At 41.0% G+C, this 25,139-nt stretch overlaps 1 protein-coding gene across 4 annotated transcripts; it reads left to right on the forward strand.

The window, feature by feature from the left end:
- The first annotated feature begins 1,597 nt into the window (after nucleotides 1-1,597).
- LOC147248946 (uncharacterized) lies at nucleotides 1,598-18,293 on the forward strand. Of its 4 annotated transcripts, none has more exons than XM_086179032.1 (6): nucleotides 1,598-1,697; nucleotides 1,822-2,031; nucleotides 2,670-2,736; nucleotides 3,066-6,221; nucleotides 7,442-7,516; nucleotides 18,166-18,293. In XM_086179032.1, exons 3-6 carry the CDS (start codon nucleotides 2,729-2,731, stop codon nucleotides 18,167-18,169), a joined length of 3,243 nt encoding a protein of 1,080 aa, XP_086035158.1. In that variant the 5' UTR covers nucleotides 1,598-1,697; nucleotides 1,822-2,031; nucleotides 2,670-2,728; the 3' UTR covers nucleotides 18,170-18,293. The 4 variants fall into 4 exon arrangements, with proteins under 4 accessions (XP_086035158.1, XP_086035155.1, XP_086035157.1 ...); XM_086179029.1 differs by lacking the exon at nucleotides 18,166-18,293 and adding an exon at nucleotides 9,714-10,319; XM_086179030.1 differs by lacking the exon at nucleotides 18,166-18,293 and adding an exon at nucleotides 9,714-10,319 and having other exon boundaries at nucleotides 1,638-1,782; nucleotides 1,896-2,031.
- The last annotated feature ends 6,846 nt before the right edge of the window (nucleotides 18,294-25,139 follow it).

Genomic DNA, 25,139 nt, shown 5'->3' on the forward strand with positions numbered 1-25,139 from the left:
AAAAACGAACACAACTACTTTACTGAGGGAGGCATTTCAATCACGTGACATCACGCTTGAAAGTTAATGCATAATCAAAAACGTATTCAACATGGAGTCTTTTATGCAAAACTCAAATATATATATTTAAATATATATCTGCAACATCAAACACAAATCAGCCTAACGAGTATATACAGCTTTTCAGGGTGTATCTGACACTAAGTTGCCATTTTGAACAAAGCTCTGACTGAATGTTAAGTCCTTTGCAGCTCATCGGTTCAGCTTTTAAAAATCCCTATTTTTCGCATTTGAATAGGTTTGTTTTTTTTCCAACTATTGCAAATGTAAAAGTGTGTTTACAGATACTTCCTGCCTTCCTTGCCATGACCCGTGAGTCGATCATATTTGCAACAAACCTCCAGTGACCTTTAATGTCGAAAAGTTACCAGCCTCTATCAGTCCTGGTAAGAATTACAGTAGGGGAAGAAAACTAACATTGATACACCTCGAAGAAGAAGCAACTATTAGGATGATTAAATGTGAAGCACACAGAACTATTACAGAGACGGTAAAACAGTTGTGCTCTCTTATTAAGGCGCGGTAGGCATTTCCAGTGATACAATGTTGTGTAATCACCTTGAGGCTGTGGAACAATTTTCTATTCACAAAGGCAGCTTCATGTTCCCCACAGCGGCAGTGATGGAATATGAATGCAATCTAGTGAACTCAGCACACTCAGGCAGGCCTCATATAAACCTGCCTCAGTGCACTACATTTTAATAATTACTATAATAAAAACTACTGACACATTTTATTAATCATCTTCATATTTGGGAATTTATTTAGTGAAAATGCTGCACAGATCGATACGTTCAACGCCTTCTGTCGGAAATATATGCAATTAAGACTGTAAGAAATATATATATATATATATATATATATATATATATATATATATATATATATATATATATATATATATATATATGTATATTCAAAATCAGTTGTAAAATCAGGTGACTGTAACTCACTAGAAAGTTCAATAAATAGTAGAATATTTGAAGAAAAAAATTCCAAAATATAGACAGATTCTTAGAATATTATTACAAGAATGAAAAATAAGACTCGCTTTTTTTCTTCTTCTTTTTTTTTTACATTTTTAAATGAACATTTTCATGTAAAATTGCTAATTCACTTTTTTAAAATACTTCCAAAGTCATGTGACCAACAGATTGCAAATCAATATTAAATATTATTACTAGACTGGACAAAAAGTCACACCTCTTCTTTGTTTTCAAATGTGACTGATGGTTAATGAATATTTTCATCACAGATCACGTGACTCTCATCGTGCCGATGGCCACAGCTCCGTTTATATTTAAACTCTTCCTTTTTCTTTAGCATTGTCCTTCCTCATAATGTGCATGGTAATTTACACACAGTCCCTGCCTGACTGGTGCTACCCCCCCTCCCTCCCTCCCTCCCTCCCTCGCTCTCAGGGCTGTCTTTCTCGATCTCCACCCAGCTGTAGATCAGGATTCATGGATGCTGGGAAGGAGGGGAAGGAGGCTAGTGGCAGAAATAAGAGAGAGGGAGAGACAGAGTGCTGGAGAGAGAGGAGGAGGAGGAGGAGGAGGTAAAAGGCAAGGCACAGCAGGACAGGAGTGTGTTGGAGGGCAGCATGCTGTAGCATACAGCTGCCTTGCGATTATGGAGTGAGTATGAAGCAGCATGACCAAAAAAGGAGGAGAGGGGACACAATGAGGACACAGCTTGGCTTGATACCTGATCAATGAAAAGGTAGATGAGTTTTTTCCTGTTGTTTTATTTTTTTTAAAGGGTCCATGAGGCTGCATTGCTTCGCTGAACTGGGTGACAGCACATTCCTCTGAGTTTGAATTCTACCAACACAGGATTGTAATATGAAGACAAAGTCACTCCAAAGCTTGCGGACCCAGGAGGATGTAAAACACAATGTGGGAAAATAGCTTCTGACATTTGGATACAAGAAAACAAGACATCGTTCAGCAGGACCAAACAAAGACTCAGGTATGACGCCTAAAACAGAGGAGGCAATAATTCTGCTGAAGCCAGAAAAAAGCCTTTTGCGTTTACTCCAGATCATTTAAAAAGTGTCTGGCATCGCAAGAACATTTTTGACTCCGCAAAATGGAGATTTAATGGTGTATTACAGAGCAGGACAGTTGTCATTTCTAGTTAGTGAATATGGGTCATTTGACTGAGCTTGAGTTACATTAGATGACAAAACAACCAAAATAATCATCCCCACAGGAATAGATGACAAAATGTTCTTTTTGCAATTTTGACATCGCCGGACATCGGCCGCTGGTGAAGATGAAGAGGAGGACGGAGGGAAGGAGGGAAGGAAGACTTGTCAGGATATGTTTGCATGAAAACTGTGACATAAATCAAGCCTTCACATCTATAATCACACATCCTGCTGAGATTGTCGTTGACTACTGGACGGTTATTGTGTAAATGACCCACAAGTTAAACTGCATGAGAATTTATGACTAGTGTGCACACTCCAACACACGCACACACACACACACACACACACACACTCACACACACACACCAGCATGTGAAAGGGTGTTCCACTTAAACGCACACTTAATGAAGTCTGTAATGTATCATCAGTGTATATTTTGTGGCCTCTTTCCAAGGTGAGCTGAATGTGGAGGACAGAAGCTGACTGCTACACGGCGAAACGAGAGCTCTCCATATGTTGAGGTCTAATAATTTATTTCACAGATAAATTATTCTGTGTGGTGTCAAGACAGAAAAGAAGAGAACTGCGTGGTATGTTTGAAATGCTAATATGACATAGAACGGCCTCCGTCTGTTAGCAGCAATAACAGATAACCATTCCTTTTTCCAAACCAGTTCAATTCTGTCAAAAAAAAAAAAAAAAACCTTTGAAGTGAGACCAAATTTCTGTCTGTCTAAACTGTGCCATTTATTTCTTTTCCCCGGTGTTGGAGCTCAAAGTTATCATGCTTACTCCTGGGTATCTTCCACAGTCCCAAATGACTCTCATTGTAAACTTCTTCTACTTTTAGATGGAGGAAATGGCGTGGAAGTGTTTTCGTGAACTGTCAGACTTTTGAGTCAGTCAGGCAGAAGATGGGGAGAAGAGCGGCTGACCTGACCACTCCGGTTCCAGTTTTAGGCGTCCCTGCCTTGGTCGGAGTGCGTGGTTGGAAGACAACTGGAGGAGACAGAGGTGGAGGAGCCCTGCTCCAGACGTGGGCTCTTCAGTGCAGCACTGGTGTTCAGACATCCCCGGGTATCAGCAGGCCACCTAACCAGCAGAGCGTGCCACTCACACTCTCCACATCACGATATGATAGCCAAACATCCAACAGCTACATTACCAAGGAAACAGAGTACAAGGAGATACTGCTGCTAACAAAGACTGACAAGGAGAAAGGGGCTATTTTAAAACACAAAAGTGGGGATTCCAAGAACAAAAAGGAAGTGACTTTCAAAGCGGCAGAAGGTGAGGCCTCGGAGGATGTGGCCTGTGGTCAGAGGAACAGTGGTGGGACTTATTGCTATGCAAGGGCAATCAAGACCAACCCACACTTTGCAGGGAATGTACCCAATGTCAGACCTAAATTAAAACCTACTGCCCACTACATCAACGGCAGTGTGGTTGACTCAGAGGCGATGGGTGGAATTAGCATTGAAAATGAGGAATCGATGCCTGTAAAGGGTGCAAGGGAGCAAACCAGACAACATTACGCAGAGAAGATTGGGAAGACGCTTCTGTTGACTGCTCCCCAAAGAAAAATATGCAACAATTGTGGCGGAAGACAGACTATAGCCACCAGAGCTACCACTACAGGGAAGAAAGGCCTTACAGCTGATGCTTGCCAAGCAGAGAAGCCATTCAAGTCATCCCTGGACTCACTCGCCACGAGCGCACAACTCCAGGTGCCCTATATTGAGACAAAGCTCAACCCAACCAATCATCAACCGTCTCAGAACACTACAGTCAATCCACAGCAGATGTTATATTTTAAAGAAGAACTAAGATATAATAAAACGCCGCTCCCTCCATGCCCGGTGCATTCTATCAGCAAGCATGCTACCATGCAACCCCTACATGCTAAAACCATCACTATCACCAAAGCAACTATTGAGACATGGAAAGATGAGGATAAGGACAGTAAGATTCCCAGACCTGCGAGTGTGACCTCGACCCCACTGATGGCCACCGCTACCAAAGCAAACAACCCTCACTCACACACTTACCCTCGGCAGCTGCACACATCACAACACAACTCCGCACAGCATAATGTCCCACTAAATGTATGTGTGTCTGTACATGCTACACCTGAAAATATAACAACGCCAACTTCTCACGTGTACACAACAGCTTCAGGACCTGGAAACACGTCTCATACCAGCACGCATGCAAACGTCAATACCACGCTGACGTCCCCTGAGAGTAGACCTGCTAAAGTTGCTAATGCTCAACATGAAACCACACCGAGACACTTAACGCATCCGTCACAAGTGAAGAACACAACAGAGGGTGCTCGTGAGATGCCTAAATGTCACGCTGCTTCATTAGCTACCGATCCATTAGACCAGGTTCATAAAACGGAAACGCCACCTAGACCTGGTACTTCAGCTGATTTAGCTCATAAACCCCAAGAAAAGCCCTCCTCAAAAGTGGATGACAAATCACCAGGTAAAATGTCTTTTATTTACACTGTTATAAGTCCAGCTAAATTCCCATCCTTTGCTAATACCCCACAAACAAGTGTATCAGGTCCACTTTACCATACACTCGTCCCAGAGAGCCATTTGAGTCGGAACCCCACTTCAAATGGAGCTAAAAGCACTCAACATAGTATTAAATCCACGACCACACAAATTCAACCCAACTCCAAAGTCATTGTAAAAACAGCATCTCTTAACACACTCTCTAGTGCAACTCATCTCCTAGACTCAAGAGCTGGGATGTCAGCTCCCATCTCCACAACTAGCACTCTGAACAAAAACACAGCCCTCAGGAATTCATCAACCAATCTGAAAAAGCCTCCATCTACAGCTTCCTCTCCTTCATCTACTCAGAGAGACAGTAATGTCGGTGTATCACGCGCAGCTTCGGTCCAAACAGCCACAGACACAACACATCAACACAACAAATTACATCATGAAGCACGCCCTGCAAGAAACGTCAGCGCTAATACCGCTAATGAATCTGCTTTCTGCTCTGTTGTTCCTAGTCAGGGAAATGTCTCCAAAACAACTCCACATGAGCTGCTAAATGTGTCAAAAAATCCTCGCAGAGATGTATCAAACAACCAGCAGACAAGAGTAACTAATGATCTTCCAAGCAGCCACGCAAGCAAATGCAACACCCAATCAACCATCGATACTGAACTGTATATTAATGAAAAAAAATTCCCCGCTAATCTAATCAATGAATCTGTTTTGCTTGATTCAAAAAGCCATGAAACTTCACAGGTCACTAACTTTCCAAATGGCAGTTCCCTAATTAAGTCAAGCAGCTCTTGTCTGCAGGGTTGCATAAACACAAAACAGCAAATGCGTGCACATTATCAAGGATACACAGACACACAACATGAGGGACACTCTGCTACATGCCCACCAGAAAAAACAGGCCGGCAGAGGGATTCAAATTCAGAGCAGTTTGCCTCGGGTGTATCAACCATGCATGCAAATATTAAGCTTAAATCCAATGCAGATAAACAGGCCCGTCCAAATTACTCAGCACCCTCTCTCATGGCACGAACACACTTTGAGCCTATTATCTCATCACTGGCAAACAGCAGTGCTCATGCTGACCACCAGAGGTTTCACTCAGGTGCATCATCTCTACCACAAGTACACACAGGTCAGGCCTTTTCCTCCCTTGCTCCATGCAGCAGTGATGGGAAACTGTGCGTGCACACAGGCCAGGGATATAATTCCCTTCCCCGCCTCCAGTCTTGTAAGACAGAGGCAATCGTCAGACCGGATTCAAAGTTTAGCCTGCACCCAGAGGAGACTATCCTGGCTCACTCCCACCCAGCTGATGCAGCCCTGTTGCTGCCTGCATCCCCACAGTGTTGCAAATCAGCAGCCCTCCAGCAGAGGCTAGAGACTGTGGAGGCCAGCCTGGCAGCCAACAAGGACAGGATCACTACTCTGCTTAACATTATCCATGACCTGGAGGCGTGCCACTCTCCCACCAGTGGGTAAGAGGGTGTGTGTGTGTGTGTGTGTGTGTGTGTGTGTTAATGTGGTTTGGAATATAAGAATCTTTTGTGTGTTAAAGAAACCTAATCAGCCATTTTGTTTCTTTGTTGTCATGGCACTACTTGATTAACACACGCACTTAAAATTCAACTGAGCACTTATCATTGTTTTGATGGTAAATTTTTAAACATACACAGCCAGATGCCACTTGTTAATTATTAACATAATCTACATGCAGTTCAATACAGGTAGAGCTGCCAGACCTTGATCTGGGGAAATACTTTAAAAGCTGTTCTGCAGTGCTGATCTTTGGCTTTCCAATGAGTCATCACTTGCATTTACTGGAACTACTCAGAGTTTTTGTAATCCAAATGCAAACTGCATCGTTTTTCATTCTTTAAAAAAATAAAACGACCAAAAAACAAAAAGTGTTGTTTGTGTTGTTATATATGACTGCCTATCCGAAATTCAGTGTATAAATCACAGGTTATTGTAAAAGCAGTCACAAAAAAACAACAACAACGAGGGGCTTTAAGCTCTGCTATGGTGTTTGCAGAATTTAATTTTTCATCACAAAAAATTTTGGAGTGATGATGGTGTTTGTCAAACATTTGCTCATTACTTTCTGATACACTGGAGAATAAATCAGCATCATAATGAGAAAGAGATTAATTATAATTAGATTACTTAACATCATCTAATAACACTGGATAAGTTCTAAAATAAAGATGTAAATGTTGGGATCCGTGCAAAGATGATCTGAAGCATCTATGTGGCCACCATGTGTTGTAAATCAGGGGTTTCTTAACGTTTTGTCGTAACATTGCTACAAGTTGGCAAACAGGTCTGTGTGTGTGTGCCTGAGTGTGACCTAAACCTAGTTGGGCATTTCAGGAGGGCAGGTCTCACAGAGATTTATTTAGCTATGAATCTCTTCTGGGGAGAATGAGAGGAATTAAAAGCAGCCTTCTGGCGATATGTCTCTGTCAATCATTCTCATCCAGCGTGATGTGCTAATAAGTTCTGACTGTCTCTGAGGTCATGTTTCAGGAAAAAAAAAAAACTCCTAATAACGGATGTCTGACTGGTTCAACGCTACACGGCTTCTCCCTGCCAACAGCAGTCTGAATGAATACCAGACATGAGCGGAAGTGATATTAAATGGGGAATCTGAAAGGTTATTAGTTTCATACACGTAATTTATTTTTGTTTATTCTAGTTGGCGATGCCACAAAACCGGACAGGACCTGAAAAACTGCTCAACCTGCCAGAAGACTGCTTGTATCGTCTACAGGTGAGATTACAATACAACTGCCTATATTCAGACACTCAATATTCATTTATGACTCCTAGGAGGGGCGTTATAGGCAGGAAGCCCTTATTTAGACAACAATAGAGTACTGCAGGGATGAAGGGGTTTTTTTGTGGGCCGACCTGTAGGTGACTGTTACTTTGAAATTGGGATGATTCTTGAAAATAAATTCTTAGTCAAATAAATTTATGAGATAAACATGGTGTGTTCCCCCTGATCATCTGCACACGAGACACAGTTTTGTTATTTTGTTTGAGGCGTAAATGCGATTGCTAGAAATACCACGCTAACATTGAGTGAGCTATATGACAAACGCATGACTTCAACTTCACAACTATCCATCCATCCATTTTCTTCCACTTATCCTGTTAAGGGTCGCGGGGGGGGGGGGGGGGGGGGCTGGAGCCTATCCCAGCAGCCTTCAGGTGAGAGGCAGGGTTCACCCTGGACAGGTCACCAGTCCATCGCAGGACCAACACATAGAGACGAACAACCATTCACACTCACAGTCACACCTACAGTCAATTTAGAGTATCAATCAGCCTCGTCCCCTCTTGATGTCTTTGGACTGTGGGAGGAAGCTGGAGTACCAGAGAGAACCCACACAGGAACAGGGAGAACATGCAGACTCCACACAGGAAGATCCTGTGATGGAGCTGGGGCTCGAACCCGGAACCTTCTTGCTGTGAGGCGACAGTGCTGACCACTGCAGCACCTGACTTCACAACTGACCTTGCAATTCTTTTTTTTGGCGCGATGATGTTTAATATCTTCAACATCAATTCTTTTGTCATTTAGCCTCTTGTTAGCAAGCTCCCATTTCAAGACATTTAATTTAAATGTTTTTAAATTTACAAGTGTGGTATTTATTTGCTGATATTTTACACTTTAAAATAAAAGTGTGAAAATGTGTTCAGTAATGCTAACTTGTTGGGGGGGGGGGGGTGTGTGCGCGTAAGGGCTCATTCCTGCTGCACTCTACTGAGTGACATATGTTTAAAAATGAAGAGGTGGTGCCAAGGAAAAAATCTCAATCATATCAAGGTTGATGCTTTGTGCTTCAATCCTTTTTTTGTACTATATTGTACTTAACATTTAGTTGTCGTGGGTGTCACCGTTCACCAAGTGTGAGCCCTCCCGCAGGCCTCGCTCACTTCACTGAAAATTTATGACTTCCACGACGGGCAGCTCCCCAAATGAAATGCTCCACACGGGTTAGAATACATACGGAAGTTTACGTTCTCCTCTCAGAACAAGCCATCAATCTTTTGGAAGAACTGCCAGCCCAGACACTTACTGTTCGTGAGTCAATCTATTCTCACATCAGATTTATGGAGATTACATTTGAGATCCAAGAAAGCTAAACAGGAAGACGCGACGCATGAGCGGCCTGCACAATATTCATAATCAGAATCACTCTGCCGAAGCCTTCGTCAGCTTGTGGAAATTATTATTTGCAGGCTAGCTGGTTTCAATATATGTGAACAAACAAATAGAATACACTGACAGGTAAAGTTATGGATTTTGAGTTTGTTCTGATACAGAAATCAACAAGATCAGCTTTGAAAGGAAGATGAAGAATTCTGAAACATTAGAGCAACAAAAACAAAACTTGAATTCATGGCAGAATTTGTCTTACTGAGGAGAGCTTTTAATACATGCACCTTGCCAAGGTTTTGAAGACTTATCATACAGCGATTATCTCCAGTGTAACCGAGTCGGTTTTGCACCCTCTAGCTGGAACATTGCATCATGTGGAGGCAATAGAAAAACACCATTCTCATCAAGTGAAGCAGAAATACTGTATGTGGAATGGAGGCGAGAAAGGTTACAAATTTAAAAGTCCTGTCATCATCTTTTGGCGAGAAAAAGCTGCTTCATTGTCTACAAAGCTGAACCTTTATCTTGAGATGTTCAGAACATTCCCCTTGATCCACTTCAAAACTGCTCTTTCACAACAAAAGATAAGATGATTTGTTAACTGGTGTGTGTGTGTTGACATCTGATCCTTAGAGTACAAGTGGAAGATGAGGATATTCTAACAAGGTGTGGCATGAAAAGCTTGACACTCAATAGAAAGATAATTAAAAATAGTGATGTCGTTCTGACAGATCTGACGAATTCATTTAGGGTTGTACCAAGCGTTTGATGTCTGTGTTTTGCACGACTGTCATTCCAGTGTGGAGTACGACTTCAGGCAGCAGGAGAAACGCTTCTTGGATGTTCTAAATCAGTCAGCAAGTGGAAATAATGCTTTCCCAGTGCACCTAACCCAGTCCCTGAACTTCAGCCTGCTCAGAAACATCATTAAGAACTTAACAAAGCCAAAGGTGAAAAGCAAAAAGCTGTGCAAGACCCTGTTCAAATGGCTGCCCAGGAAAATCCAGCAGGTGTAGACCTCTTCACACTGGCCTGTGAGAAGACTCTTATTAATATTCTCTCCTACCCATAGAACGAGATTACTCAGAATTAGGTTCTTACCCAGTAGGGTTCCACTCTCCTGCACATTGTCAAAGCTTGTAAGCATCTCTGTGACCTTCAGCTAGTACTGGCATCAATAAGGAATTCTTTATTTTATCTTTGAAAGTTCACGTTGTCAACATGCCTGCTGAGATATATGGCTGTCTATCCACAGCTATCGCTTTATTTATCAAATTTTATAAGAGTTGTTTCTCTTTCCAAGGTAATGTTTTGCAGAAAGACCCATTCTGTGTTACATTTCTCCTCCACGTGTCCTCGAACCCGCTTTCCCTAAGAATATGAATTTTTTGATTGAAATGGTTTTGGAAATGCAACAATAAAATCAGATTTCACTCATTGTTAATTTGTCAGTTCATTTGTTGAGAGCTTTGTTTTCCTCTTAATGCTAAACTTCACTTTGTTGACAGAGATTAGATGAGCATCGTATTCACAGATGTACAAAGTAGGCGCACCTGAAATTTTCACATGTTAATTTGGCCATGAGAGTGAAGAAACTACAGACACCATCATTATGCCGTTACTAATTTGGATGATGGTCTCCAAATCCCAAAACAATCTTAACTTCATAAAAGCTTTCTGAGTGAAACAATGACAATGACCAAAGGCTGCAATGAAGCATGAGTCAAAATTAAAATTTTCATGTGCGCATGCACACACACACACACACACACACGCACACACACGCACACACACACACACACACACACACATACAAACATAGTACAAATACCAACAAGAAACTGGATTTTTGCTGAAAAGCTCATGTTGCAAGGGATGTTTAAACATTTTTGACCAAAAAAAATTAAGAAATTCACTGATAAGTCATATTCTTATTTTTCTAAATTTTACATGATATATCATTAATTTAAATGGGAGATATTCTAAAAACAAATTATTCTAAATGAAAATGATATGGCAGGAGTGAGCTATGTGAGCCATTAGCATCAATGGTGGACCAGAATGCTCATGTAGGTACTGCTATAGTAGCGAGCTAGTTGTTGCACTGTTTAGTATAAATCAAGTAAAAATATTTAATAAATTTGACCATCTTCACCCACATGTAACCATGTTTTAATCACTTACTCACTTACATAAATACTTTGTGATTCCAGAATGCAGGAAGAGCCAGCCACATATATTTAGCTTGAAGCTAATGGCAGCTGACAGCTAACACTAAAAACATCAGTTTTATTCATACAGTAATTCTTTAATATTTTAATCAATCGACTAATATTAAGAAGGCAGCGGGAATAATGACAAGCTACCAGTCTTTAAACATTTCTTAATAGACATGTTACTCCATTTACAGTGCAGATATAGACACAGTATGTTTTGTACTAAATGTCGATGATGTGTTTTTATTAATGGGGCGGCACGGCTCAGAGGTAGAGTGGCCGTCTAGCAGTGGAAGGGTCGCTCCCGCTGACCATGTCCAAGTATCTCTGAGCAAGATACAGAACCCTTAATTGCTCCCGATGGCCCTACGATGGACTGGTGACCCGTCCAGGGTGAACCCTGCCTCTCAGCCGATGTCAGCTGGGATAGGCTTAACAGATAAGCAGTGTAGAAAATGGATGGTCAGATGGATTTGTTTTTGTTTAGTTAAAAGGTTAAACAAAATTATTGTGCTGTCAGACATGAGACAGTCCCCCCAAGAAAATGACCAAATAGGTCATAAATACCAGTGGTGCAAATGACCTACTGAGTTTGAGTGTTTGTTAGGACTAGAGCAGGACGTCTGATGACCTCAATATAAACCAAGAAAAATCTCTCTAAGGAGGCAAATGGAGCAAGCAAAACAGACAAACATCAAGACTCGTATTCCGCAAGTGGCAGGTGGAGAATTCTATTTAGATGGTTACTGCAGGAGGACATGGCTGTTAGCTTGAGCTGTAAATGCAAACAGTATTGTGCAAACACTTTTCCTTAATTTTTCCAAAAGTGGTCATTTGGAAGCAGAAGCATGACCTTTTACTGACCCTAAACCAGTGTTTTTGTGCCTCATCCCAATGAGGCCTCAACGTCATAAAACGTGATTTTATGACATGGGAACCATGTTATTCCAGGGTTGGAGCAAAAGTCTTAAACAGTTGCTTGGTTTGAGGACTTGTTTGCTTGCTTATGCAGTAAGCACTTAAGTGTTGTGCAGAGATTCTGCTGTTGTCTGCAAATGGGTCTGCCAATTTTGAAAAGTGGAACTGTTAAACAATACGGCAGCACCAGCATTCCACTGAGTCATTCAGGGAAAGACAAACAGGTCCATAAAACTGAAAGAAAACAGGAACAGACATCATTTCCACTTCTATCTCTTTCTATATCAGAACCTCTTTCAATAAATGAAAAAACTTTTCATCTAGAGAATAAAGTGTTAAATTAAAAAATGGTTAGAGCGCTACAAGATCAGTTCAAACCCTCGGCATGACTGTAAAAGAGTGTAATTCACAAAGTGCTGTAGTGGTAGAAGTTACTGCCTCTTGGCAATATTACTGTATTACTTTCAAAATGTGGTAACTGGATATAAAGCTGCAGGCAGGAAAATGACCCATCGATCCAGTTGTCTCTGCTACGCCTCAAGAGAAGATTCAACACCTGTCAGGCAGAGAGCTGCTGTGCTGGCGCTTTAACTCTTTAAATAGCTCCTTATTTCCCCGTCCATGTTTTTTTTTTTTTTTTCGTCTTTGCCTGTGTTTTATCTACTTGAAACCCGTATCTGCATTTACGATCTCACAAATAGCGCTGTCTCTGTCCAATTCTGCTTTCCTGCTACATCAAACTTCTACTGTGTTAAGGTGCTTTAAATGTCACACAGCCATTTTTTTACAACTTGTTGAAATAAAATTGGGGTTTTGTATTGCTTTATGTATTGTGGCTGTTAAGTCCCGTACCCCTGGAACATTCGACCTCATGCTGTGTCCCTCCTGTACTTGCACAGACAGCTATCAAGTTAGCCTCTTATGTGAACGAGATGACGCACAACAGAACGTTTTTTTTTCTCTTTCGTCAGTCTCATAAGCATCTCAGATTTCATCAAAAACAACTGACATTATTCACACCGGTTCAGCGACGTCTCACTAAGATGGATTCATCAACGCCGTTAGTATTGACAAAGCAGCGCCAGCACCACCAGTGGCTAGGCCAGCACCGCTAATGCTAGCACTGTCAGAAGTGGAAGCTAACAGTCGGAACTAATTTGGCTATCGTGGCGCTATCGCAATATTCCTCTTACTCTCGCAAATAAATGTAAAATATCCATGTTGTTGTTTGTTCATGGAGCCGCACCTGTAAGCTAGTTCAGATGTCAGTCCACTTTACAGTGCTCAAGTTATGAGAGAACAGAGTTTAGAGTGAGAGTTTGGTGGCAGTGTTGGGGGTTTGGGTGGGGACGGTGGTCTCATCTGATAAATGACACAAATTCTTACAAGCATATTTATTTTATTCTTCATGAAAGTGTGTGTGTCTGTGTGTGTGTGTGTGTGCGTGTGTGTCTGTCTGTGCGTGTGTGTGAGCGCACGCTTGTGCATGTGAGAATGGAGAGCTTTGCCTATTATTAATAGGCCCAAATTTCCTAACAAAACAGGCGTCAGAATAGCTGCCGAAATTAGCTAGCAGTCATTCAACTGTTAACTAACATATCAACTGCCAGGACACAGATGTTCCCCAGCAACAGAAACCAATGATGAGATGACTTCCTGTATCATGGGATATGGTCTTCTGCCACGTCGATATGTAGCATGAGAGCCTCCCTCTTCTGTCGTTGCGAGCCCGTGTTGTTGGTTTGCAATTCGATTAACTGTAGCACAGCGATGCTATTTTCTGATTGGCTGTTTGGTAGCTATGCTTTATTTGATTAGCTGGTGCGTGGTAGGGAGGGCCTTCTGAACTCTAGGGAAGGGATCTTCTACCTGTTCTGTTTTAAAATAATAGCGGCGCAACTTTGTGGGCGTTACCCTGGAAATTTCTCTGCGTGAGAAATACAAGGTGTGGCGTGGGAGCCTGTGAACGGACTCAAAATGCGTGTGTCTCACGTTCAATGCGTGAGACTAGAGAGCCCTGACTTTATCTGCAGTGTTCACAGGCTCCACTGGAGGATTCAACATATATGCTCATTACTTATGAACACAGAGCCTGGACAAAACACCACACGGTTATTATGTGAGTTGTCTGAGTACATTACAGTTTAGTCTGCATAATACATGAGTAGGAAAGAGGGAAGTTGGCTCTAGAGTACAAAAACTACAATGCCATTAAATATGGCTCACATGTAATTATTGTGGTTAACATGGATCTAAACCTATGCATCTTGAAGTCAGTCCTTCCATGCATTAACAAAACATCGTTCTGCAATGTTTTCTTTACATTATTAACGCACGGTGATCAATTCCACAGTTAGAGGACATTCACATGCAAACAAAGCACTCGTGATGCTGTGGACTGAGTCGAGCCGGCATAGTCACATGACACGTTGGAACCCAGGCCAGCATTTTGTCAATGAAATACAGAAGAAGAAAAAAAAATCCTCCCACAACCTGAGCCCCCATCAAGTCAAAATTGTACGAACTACATAAATGAGCACATCAATAATAAATGTATTTTTCTTACAGCATTGCATGGACGTCTATGCTGATTTAAATAGAACCTGCTAGCTCAACTTCCATCTCTGTTAAATGACATTGCTGATATTAACTTTGAATCAAATGACTTCCTGCAAGGTGAGGAGATTACCAGCGCTGCCAACACCACTGAAACGTGACACGGCAGTCTGCAGCTTCATGCAGCCACTTACAACTCATTATTTCGGTTCAAGCCAAGGGCAGCTGCCAGCTCACGAGCTCAGACAAGATGTACAGCACCTGTGCATTGAATAATGAGACGAAGAGAACGAGAGGGTGGTGAGGAATGCTGAACGTAAAGCAAGCGTTTAAGACTGACTGATTTTTTTTTTTTTTTCCTGGGGAGTTAAACAGGGCCGAGGAGCGAATTAAGTGCAAACACACACAGTATTACGAGACACAAACATCAGATGCGCATGCAAGATGAAGATCATGTGTCTCAGCTGATACTTGTGCAAGTGACCTATTGGATGTGGCAATTTACGTTTATTTACGTGTGAATACATCAAATTATTTCAATCAGGATTTTCATTAAGATCATTTGGGCCTCGATTCTCAATATCGTTGGGTAGGTGACCTCTATTTGGTTAACTCAAGGTCAAACCTGCTGGAAATTTGTGATGAATGCACAGATACCTCATTCTTTTCGCAGTTTTTCAGATCACAGTCCGCAGTCAGTGTGTGTTTGGAGTTAAACACTTATGAGCAGCACGCTAACACGCTTACAGACAGTGACACATGCAGATGTAAGTAGGTCTTAAATGGGTCATTTTCCCCCTCATAGTTCATCATGCTAACATTTGCTCAGTACAGCTGCCAGATGGGAATGGTTTCGTTTTGCTAGAAGTCAAACAACTGTCAGCAAACCAGAAGTTCAAAGGTGATTTAAAAAGTCAAGGAACTGCAGGATTGGCGGAAGAGAAAACGAGTGACGATAAATAAATTCAAGTAAAAATTGATTAGGAATTGATTCAAGAGAAAACTGTTCTTAAAAGTAAATTTTAAAAGACGTTGAACCCCCTGATCTGATCCGGCAGGTGATTTTAGAGGGTCTCAGGCTGCATTCATGCTTATAAAGGTTTCTGTAAATCAAGCCAGCCAGTGGTTGAGAAACATCGCCCCAGGGAATAAATGATATTAACTTTTGGTGATCTAATGTTGTCACAAAGTGCTGGTTACACAGCCTTTTGGAGCCACACACACACACACACACACACATGCGCGCGCTGCGCATGTTTGCATTACAGGAACCTGTACGTGCCACCGATGATTCATACATACTTTTAATCCTGTGACACGTGCGCTAATCATACAACCACACGCAGCTTGAAAAATTATGCAGAGCACAAGTACACAAAAAGCTCCTGCAGAATTCGCAGACTGCAGAGAGCTACATTGTCTTTTGTTGTCCTGGGTAATAACTGGGCACATTTCTATGAAATGAAATTTCTAATCATTGTAAATTTACATATTCATGAGGAGTTCTTGTGCTGTGTCAACCCCGTGTGAAGGTTTCAGAGAGGATTCGCGAATTGCCACTGCAGTGTAGGCTACTTTACTCCGACGGTAACCTGCCACACACAAGATATTTCAACTGAAACTCTGAAAATTGCCCTGTTATTCCTCTTTCCAGCACAGTGAACTGTGAATCGCTACATCTACAGAATGCTAAAACGAATATATTTGGACAGATCTTACTCCACCACAGTGAATAAAAATAAAAATAAAAAATGGGGCTGGAAATAATGTGTCATAATGTGTGATTTAAAACTTTGTGGAAAAGGAAAGCATTTATAAATAGATATATTGAATAAGAGTATTTATTGGAGTCAGGATATTCATCTCCTGTGCACTGGACAGGAAAATACGCACAAGAGAAACATATGATATTGAATAAAAATCCGTGCTTTAGCCTGGGAGCAGTCAGAGTTCATGACAAACACAACCGAGAATTTAGCAGCGACTGAGGCGGACACTTTTCAACTCGGTGGAGACAGAAGAAGAGATGCTGCATGGAGGAAGTAAATGTTAATCAGGCGCCCACAAGTATGTATTAACGCTAATTAGAGAGGAAACAGTAATTGGTTTCATGATTATTTTCAAGTTTTAATGAACATTAAATAGTTAAAAAAAAAAAAAAAAACGTCTTTTCCAAAAAAACTCATCAACCAGGCTCCCAAGGTGCAGGCAGCGTGCACAAAGCACCTCAGAAAAATCGCCAGAAAAATAAAACAGCAAATTAAGGTGGATTCAAGAGAATCGTAAGATAGAAGAGCAATGCCAACACTCACTCATGTTTAAAATAAGTAGCAGATTAAATAACAAAATGCCTTGCAGCACAATTCTTTGTGCCTTTTTAATCTCAGTGCCTTCCTCCTCTGCCTCAACACCCTGACTGCTCCAGGTTTAGGTCTGAATACGTGAAGAGTACAAAACCTGTAAAATTCATGTTCCTGTACAGAAATGAAAGGAGCATTAATTCATTACAGCATTTTTGTTTCAGCTTTTCTTTTAGAAAATTAAACTCCAATAATGACCAGTTACAGGTTGTTGCTGTTTTTTTTAAAGAGATAAAAATTTATTGATTTTAAGAAACTCAACATGAAAAGTCCAGTTAATTAGTTTACATGAACTTATGATGGCTAAACATTCTCAACATGTTCAGATGAATGAAAGAAAGTGTTAGATGTTCTTTAAATCCAAATTTGACTGTAAGACTAAATTCATCTCTGACGAAAAACCTCAAGGCTGCTCCCTGAGATATTGCTAGGCTGGTGAGCAGAGGAGAACTGGGCTGGAGACCAAGAAGGGACCTTAGGGGCCCGCTGAGGAACGTTAAGTCTCCATGTAGATGGAGAAAAGGAGGATGTGAAGAAAAGGTAAAGGTTTCTTGATCATATCATAGTGCATTCCAGTAAAACCTCAATATTCACAGTCCTTGTGTTGCTTTTGAGAATGTTGGAGCATCAACAGCTACTTCAAGATCAAAATTCTCAGTAAGTAACTCAAATGTGTATGTGTATGTAAATATTCATAGAACTAAAGGTAACGGTAATATTCCGAAACCCCTCCGAAATGATTCAGTCCCTCTCTTCACAAAGTGATAACGGAGTGTTTCAAACATATTATTCCGATCGAATTCCCTCCATGTTGGCCCGTTGTGATTGTTTTTGTTCTCAGCATTGTTTTAATTTCAATTAGCAGAGTGTCATCTTTTTGTTGGGAATTTATTCTGACAGTGTCATCATGATCATGTTTTACACTCTGAGATGTGCTAACTCATAACCTTGCTGTAACACCTAAAGTGTAAATTAGCTCTCACCTTTCCCCCGTGGAGGATTTAAAAAAAAAACACCACGGCGGACAACGACAGAATAGAGAATTCTGTGCTTGTTGTTTTTGTTTGTTTGGTTTGTTTTTGCTTTGTGTTTTTTACTGTACAGATGTTTATATATTATACAACTGTAACGAGAAATTTATGTTCCTGTCTCTTTTGGATCTCCAGCTCGGCTCAAGTCTGGTCTTTTTTTTTTCTGTCAGATAGGATCAGAGCCGCAGAGGTGAGGCTGGTGAGACTACACGGATGCGACATCCAGGACAAGCGTCTGCAGCCTGCCTCCTGTGTGCGCTGAAGTTTAGGCAGCAGCAACACTTCGGCTGCTCTTTTAGTTAAAGGTCAGTACAGTAAAAGTGTTGTGTAATATGATATTAACATTTTCTCTATTAAATTGAGACTTTCCCACACCCTGGCTAATAAGATCTAAGAGCCAAGGTAAACAATTTATGTTTCGGTTAGAGGTTTTATGACATTTTGCAGCAGAGTTAGTTATTTATAATATTTCACAACTATGAAAAGAATTACAGGGACACTATTAACTTTGTAACTAAGGTTGTTTCAAATAACAGCAAATGCACCACTGGTAAGTTTCCAACTCATATTTCCTGTTGGAAGCAATTCTGTTGTGATATTAACACAAACACTCTAATTTGTTTTTGTATCCCCTGATTTATTTATGACAACCTCTGCCCCTGTATGAAGCCAAATGCAGGTGACTAAGGTTAACAACAAATTAACCTCCCAAGTCATTTACATCTAGCAACATACACTATCATTACTGAGGCTGCATGCTGGGTCTTTAAGGTAATTATATGCCCCTTGACAGAATCATATCATGTGTGATACCTCACTCTAAGCTGGATTTTGCCTTTCAAGTGTTCAAAATAGGTGTCTTGAACTCACTGAGACTTAATTTCAGCACTGCATCAAAGTAGAAAGAGACAGCCAGGTATATTTAGCTTGAAGCTAATGGTACCCCCATCCATCCATCCATTTTCTTCCACTTATATCCTGTTAAGGGTCGTGGGGGGGCTGGAGCCTATCCCAGCGAGGTTCACCCTGGACAGGTCACCAGTCCATCTCAGGACCAACACATAGAGACAGACAACCATTCACACTCACAGTCACACCTACAGTCAATTTAGAGTATCAATCAGCCTCGTCCCCTCTTGATGTCTTTGGACTGTGGAGGAAGCTGGAGTACCAGAGAGAACCCACACAGGAACAGGGAGAACATGGAGACTCCACACAGAAAGATCCTGTGATGAAGCCGGGGCTCACACCCAGAACCTTCTTGCTGTGAGGAGACAGTGCTGACCACTGCACCACCGTGCCACCCCTAATGGTACCCCATAGCCACCAAATACAAACAATTGCTAAACTGTCCAAAAACATCTCGTTACAAACTCAAGCACATTGTCTGGTATAATCCAGATCTCCTTTATCCAGGTTGTAATCCATAATCACTTTGATTGGAGCTAAAAACAAACATACTACTTCCAGTTCAGCACCACGGTCAGTGGGTGCAAGCAAGTTGGTTCAACTGAATGCACCAGTTGGTCACACTTATCGCTACTGCGATCAAGCGATGAACAGGAAGTGTTATTGTTACTTTGTAGTTAAAATCAGCTCAAATTTATTTCTGTATTAACATGCATCTCCAGTGTCCAATTTCAGATCCGATTGCAATTCAATCGCACTCTTTTCCCCAATTGTATATCAACAATGTCTGCAGCAGCATTTCCAGTGGTAGGATATACCATCACCTGGACACCGGTAAAACAGACTGCAGAAAGATTCTTCAGGTTGTGCTGTCATATTGAACTCTGCTTGCTTTACGGAGCAGGAGAAGAAGTCATCTTCAACATCTCAAATACTGACAGAAGCAGAGGGGAACAGATGTTTTCATTTCAGTTGTGCTCAGGGCAACACAAATGCAATCTAGATGCAAAAAAACGCTGTCAAACTGGTGGGCAAGGATCGTCATCATCAACTTTCGCTTTGCTAACATCACTACTGTTAAATACAACCCTCCTCAGTGCATCTCAGGTGGGTTTACACCTGTCCTTTCACCTGAAAATGCACAATTCTCTTTCAAACTGATCACAATTAATGCATTTTAATGTCATGTGCAGATGAGGCCTGAGTGTTTCCAGGTAACAGAGCATACAGTCGGATAAAGAAGACCTGGGCTATGACAGATGATGCGCGGGAGAGTTTGTAACTGATGTTTTTGAACAATTTTGCTGTTGTTTGTATTTGTTGGTTATTGAGCACTTTTAGCCTCAAGCTAAATACACATGGCTGGCTCGTACTGCATTCTGGAGTTACACAGAAGTAATAAAGTGCAAAAAACATCTGAGCTCAAGACACCGATTGGCTAATACTTGAAAATACACTGGGGCGAAGTTTCACTTTATCGTATTATTGTGTTTTTATACCTTTAATGAAGAACCAATTGGAAATAATCAGTTGATGTATTGGGCTAGTCTCATGCTTGAATAAACCATTACACTGCAAATAGCAAAATAAATGTTTTAAAGTGGCAGGAAAATGTTTAGCTGGTGGTCAGGATGCCCCAGAGCAGCAGTAAATTTGTCAAAGTTGCTGTGACCTCATTCGCTGCAGAAAAGCAGCTTATGTAAATGTGATACGTGCCAAATCAGTAGTAAAATCGCCGTGCTTTTAGTTCCCATGTCAGCATTTGTTTATCTATCAGCTTGTTTGATTAATACGCAGCCTATTTTCAGCTATTATCGCTTCCAAATAGAAGCACTATTTCCCCTCTATTTATGGAGCCACGCTGGCGGTTTGATTCACAGACAGAGCTAATGACTCAGTTTGACGTGGAGACTCACTGGCAGTGTTCCTTGGGGACAAAGAGGGATGGAAGAGGGCAAAGAAGGGCAGTTGGGGTTTATTCTCACTCCTCCTCTCAGGGTCAAGTGTCCTCCAGAGGGGCTTTGGAGGAGCAGTAATCCACCGAGATTTGAGAGCTCAGCTTCCCCTGCGATGAAAATCTAATATGACAAGGCACAATAGAGGAGGAAAGAGGGAGCTCTGGCTGGCTTTTCATACAACAGGGCAGGCGATTGCCTCTGGCTTTTCATATGGCCTTGAACTTGGCATAATTTGGTATAATAATCCTGCACATTAGTCTGTTCCCTGGCTTCCCTCCATCACACTCAACAGTTTTTCACGCCGTGTCAGTAAGACTGATAAAGGTGTGATGAGGGTATTTTCCAGCCAGTCAAATTTGATCCACCTCTTCAAGAGTAAAGCAGATGCATCCGTAAAACTTCGATTAACGTAGTAGTAGTAGTAGTAGTCATAGTCACATCCTGTATCGTCCCTGTTGGAGTATAAATACAGAGAATGACAAGGATCATGAGCTGACAGTGATAACACACACACACACACACACACACAAATATGCAAATGCACAGAAATCCAGTAAATGATAGATGAACATCAACAATGTGCAGGCAGGACATGTAACTACAGAAGCAGTAAAGCTTGTCGTTTATTTTATTTTGCTGGTAATAATTAACGTTTAGACTGCATCAACTCTATTTCCCCGCAATAATGTGAGTCAAATCTAAAACACAGCGTTGTACATCTGAAACACGAGTGCCGGCTCTCTTTTTTCAGATACTTCTGTTTTGATAATTGTTATATTTTCCAGGAACATGAAGTATTCATGATATTCCCGCTTGAGGCCTCCCCTGCAGGAGCTCCAGGCCGCCCTGGATGATCAAGAGGCTGTGATACCCATTCCAGTCTAACACCTGGAGATGTGGGTCTCCCACTGAACATAGTCACAGCTCACACATATAAGTTGAAACTTTATGTTTTCCATCGATTTAGTTCATAGTTTTAACAAACTTAAGTCTTTCTTCTTCCCTCAAAACCTCCATCTGGTAAGTTTAAACATACTTGTTGTGTTGTAAGTATCAGTTCATAGATGTACAATGACAAGAAAGGCTTCGTCTTCCTCTTGATAAATTTGAACTTTTTTAGTAGCTACATTAGAAGTTCTTTCTTCAACTTTAATACAAAGATAAGTTTGAGGCCTAGTTATAATTAGTTGATAAGTGAAAAAACTTTCAGAGGGTTTAATATTCCATTCCTCCTGATAGTTCATATGGCAGTAATTTCGGCGGAAATTGGAATTTTTGAATTGAAACGATGAATATAATTAATGGTGAGTAAGTTAAACTCATTAAAAGGTTTCAAAAACAAACTATGACTCAGTTATGCAACATTATGGGAAATTTCTTGAGTCGTGATGTTGCAGTTTGAAGAGTAAGAACAGTTGATTTGGAGGGAACTTTGTCTGAGTGTTGCGGGGGAATAGGACTTCCTAAAGTCTTGAGTTTACCAAATATAAACCCACACAAATACTTACACTAATACAAATGCCATCAAATGACAAATGGATGAAAAATGAACTCAGATAGTATTTAGATTAAATTCTCCATTTTAGTTGGAAGCCAGGACCAGGACCTAAGTATTACTGATTATTATTGCGATAGAGGAGTGATGAGCTACTGGGAGTGTCTTTATTTCCCTGATATAACACAAGAATTCAAGGAAAGCCTAGATGCCCAAGTTTTTTTCCAACACTTAAACGCAGCATGTCATTGTGGATCTGTCAGGAGCTCCACAAATCCACGCGCAAATGGAACCTGATCTGTGCCTGTCAGCTCGTCTTGAGTGCAGATCCAAACAGGTACTTGTGTATTTACATTCCGCACCTTTTTATTCCTTTTTTCCGGATCACCATTAAACCTTCCACAACCATTATTAGTCAATTAGGGCTTCATAAATATGTTTAATTTACATTCTGTGTTGGTGTGGTGTCGAATGTCAGTCACAAACAAACTCGGGTTTGCTTTCACATTAAATTTCATGGTCACTGTAGCATCCCGAGACTTAAAGTGCTTACCTAGAGGAAGCTCTAAGCTCCAGTGTCACCCGTCAGGAAGTCTACTGTATATGAAGCAGGCTGATTGTCATTACGTCTGTGGCTGCCTTCAAAATCTCAGTAAAAACCAAAAGAAGATAACTCAAAGTGTCCTGAGTTCTCTTTTTATGATTTTGGATCCAAAAATTCAAAATATTATGTGCTAGTTAGTTATGCTGTCGTCCATAATTCCATAATTCCTCAGTGATGCCTCTCAAAAACCAACACATGCACTAAACTTGGTGGTGGCACAAGAGGGAAAGTAAACAAAGTCTAAAATATATTATAATATATTCCTCATCTGCTGATGTCAAGACATTTCTCTGCAGAATCTGACCCGCTAGTGGCATGGATAAAACAGACCAAGGACAGACAGACCAATATTTCCGTCCCTTGAGAAATGTACTGTAAGTGTAGTTATTAAAGTGATACATCGCCCAAAAAGTGTATTTTGAACTTCAAATACTCACAAATCTGAGTTTTGGTGGTTTTTCTCCCTCCTGCATCACTTCTGTGTAACTCCAGAATCCAGAAAGAGACACCTCCGTATGTTAAGCCTGAGGCTAATGGCGACTGACAGCTAACAGTAGCTAAAGCTAAAGGCCATATCCACTTTTTGGATGAAATATAACTTTAACAAAACTGGATTACTTTTTCTGTAAACTAAATGTCAGTATCATCCATCTTATGTTTCAGTTCCAAAACTAAAATTAAGCTTGACTCACTCATCACAAGAATTAATGCTAAAAGCCACCGCTAACAGTGAACGCTTCGTTAGGCGATCTAGATTATATGTAGAAATGCTCGTCAGAAGTTAGTGAGAAATCAAAGTCCTTTTCACTTGCTAAATCTTTTTATATTTGATTTGGCTTTGATGGCAGAAGAAAGCGGAGGTTCTGAAGTGCAGCAACAGCAGCAACAGCAGCAACAGCAGCGTGAAGCAGGTCAGAGCAGCAGCCTTGAAACAGCTTGTTAGTCAGAAACATCACTTCAGGCTCACTCATATCTTGTTAGCACACCAGCATGAATGAGGATGATTGACAGTCAACACAGCTCCCAGGCCTTTTTAATTCCTCTGAGAACAAACAGTCTACGGCCAGAATCATGTCACACATTCTGCTCCAATGAAGTACAGTAAACACCAGCGTATATATAAACACACAACCGGTACGGGAAGAAAGTTTGTGTGTGACAGTCTATGAACGGACGCAGAGCAGTGATTTTGGTTTCCTGCCACGTGGAGAGTCTGAACGAGGTTGCATGGTGGAGAAAGACTGCGATTCTAAAACAAATACACATCATATCCTGTCATCTTTCTCAGACTTCTCTCCTGTATTTCACTTGATCTCCAGCAGGGGGAGTGAAGAGTCAGAATATTTATTATGCAGCAACTGAAGGCATGATAATTCTATCAAAGCTCATTTTAAATAAAATATTAATAGGCTTATCCTATGTTGAAGAGCTGTCTGCTGTCCGTCTCATTTATTTGTTCTTTTTTTAGATAAGACTTTCATGATTCCCTTTAGTTCATGCTGCTGAAATCAGATCGCATTACTTGTGCTGCTGACATAACTGAAAAATCATTTTCACGCCAAATAGTTGACATTGTGCCGAAAAAAAAATTATTTATGCTAAATGGAGAATTAAAGTATTTAAATCAGCTAAAATAGCACAAGTTTATAGCTGGTGGTCAAGCAGCTTCCTCTTCCCGTCATCTTCATATTTTTAATGTTTGAGAATATTGTGGAGTATCAGAGTAATATTGACCTGTTTCTTTAGTGTCATTTCTAGCCGAACCAATCATCTTGCCACCATCTTTGATTCTCAGGCTTTTTCTTTCATTTTAGGGCTCCCGTTTGGATTGAGGATATTAACATTCCAGTCAGCATCCACAAGGATCATTCTCTCTGTGCTTAAACCAGTCTTCATCTCGTTAATTCTTTATTATGCTTAATGCACACAAACATCTGTGTGTGTGTGTGTGTGTGTGTGCGTGCGTGCGTGCGTGTGTTTGTACTGCTGCAGTACCCGATGCCAGTAAGTGGAATGCCTGAAGGGGAGTCTTCCTCCCACATCAACACAAACTTCAGTACTGCTGAGTGAAACAATCTCCAGGTTACTCTTGTTATTGTTCAATCTCGCGTGATTATTCAAACTTGTTTTAATTGTTAACTATTTTGTTTTCATTTACGGGACAATGGGGATGGGGGG

The sequence above is a fragment of the Aulostomus chinensis genome, chromosome 15 (assembly GCF_037954235.1).
Source record: "Aulostomus chinensis isolate RoL2024-O1b breed Wild chromosome 15, RoL_Achi_v1.0, whole genome shotgun sequence".
NCBI lineage: Eukaryota > Metazoa > Chordata > Actinopteri > Syngnathiformes > Aulostomidae > Aulostomus > Aulostomus chinensis.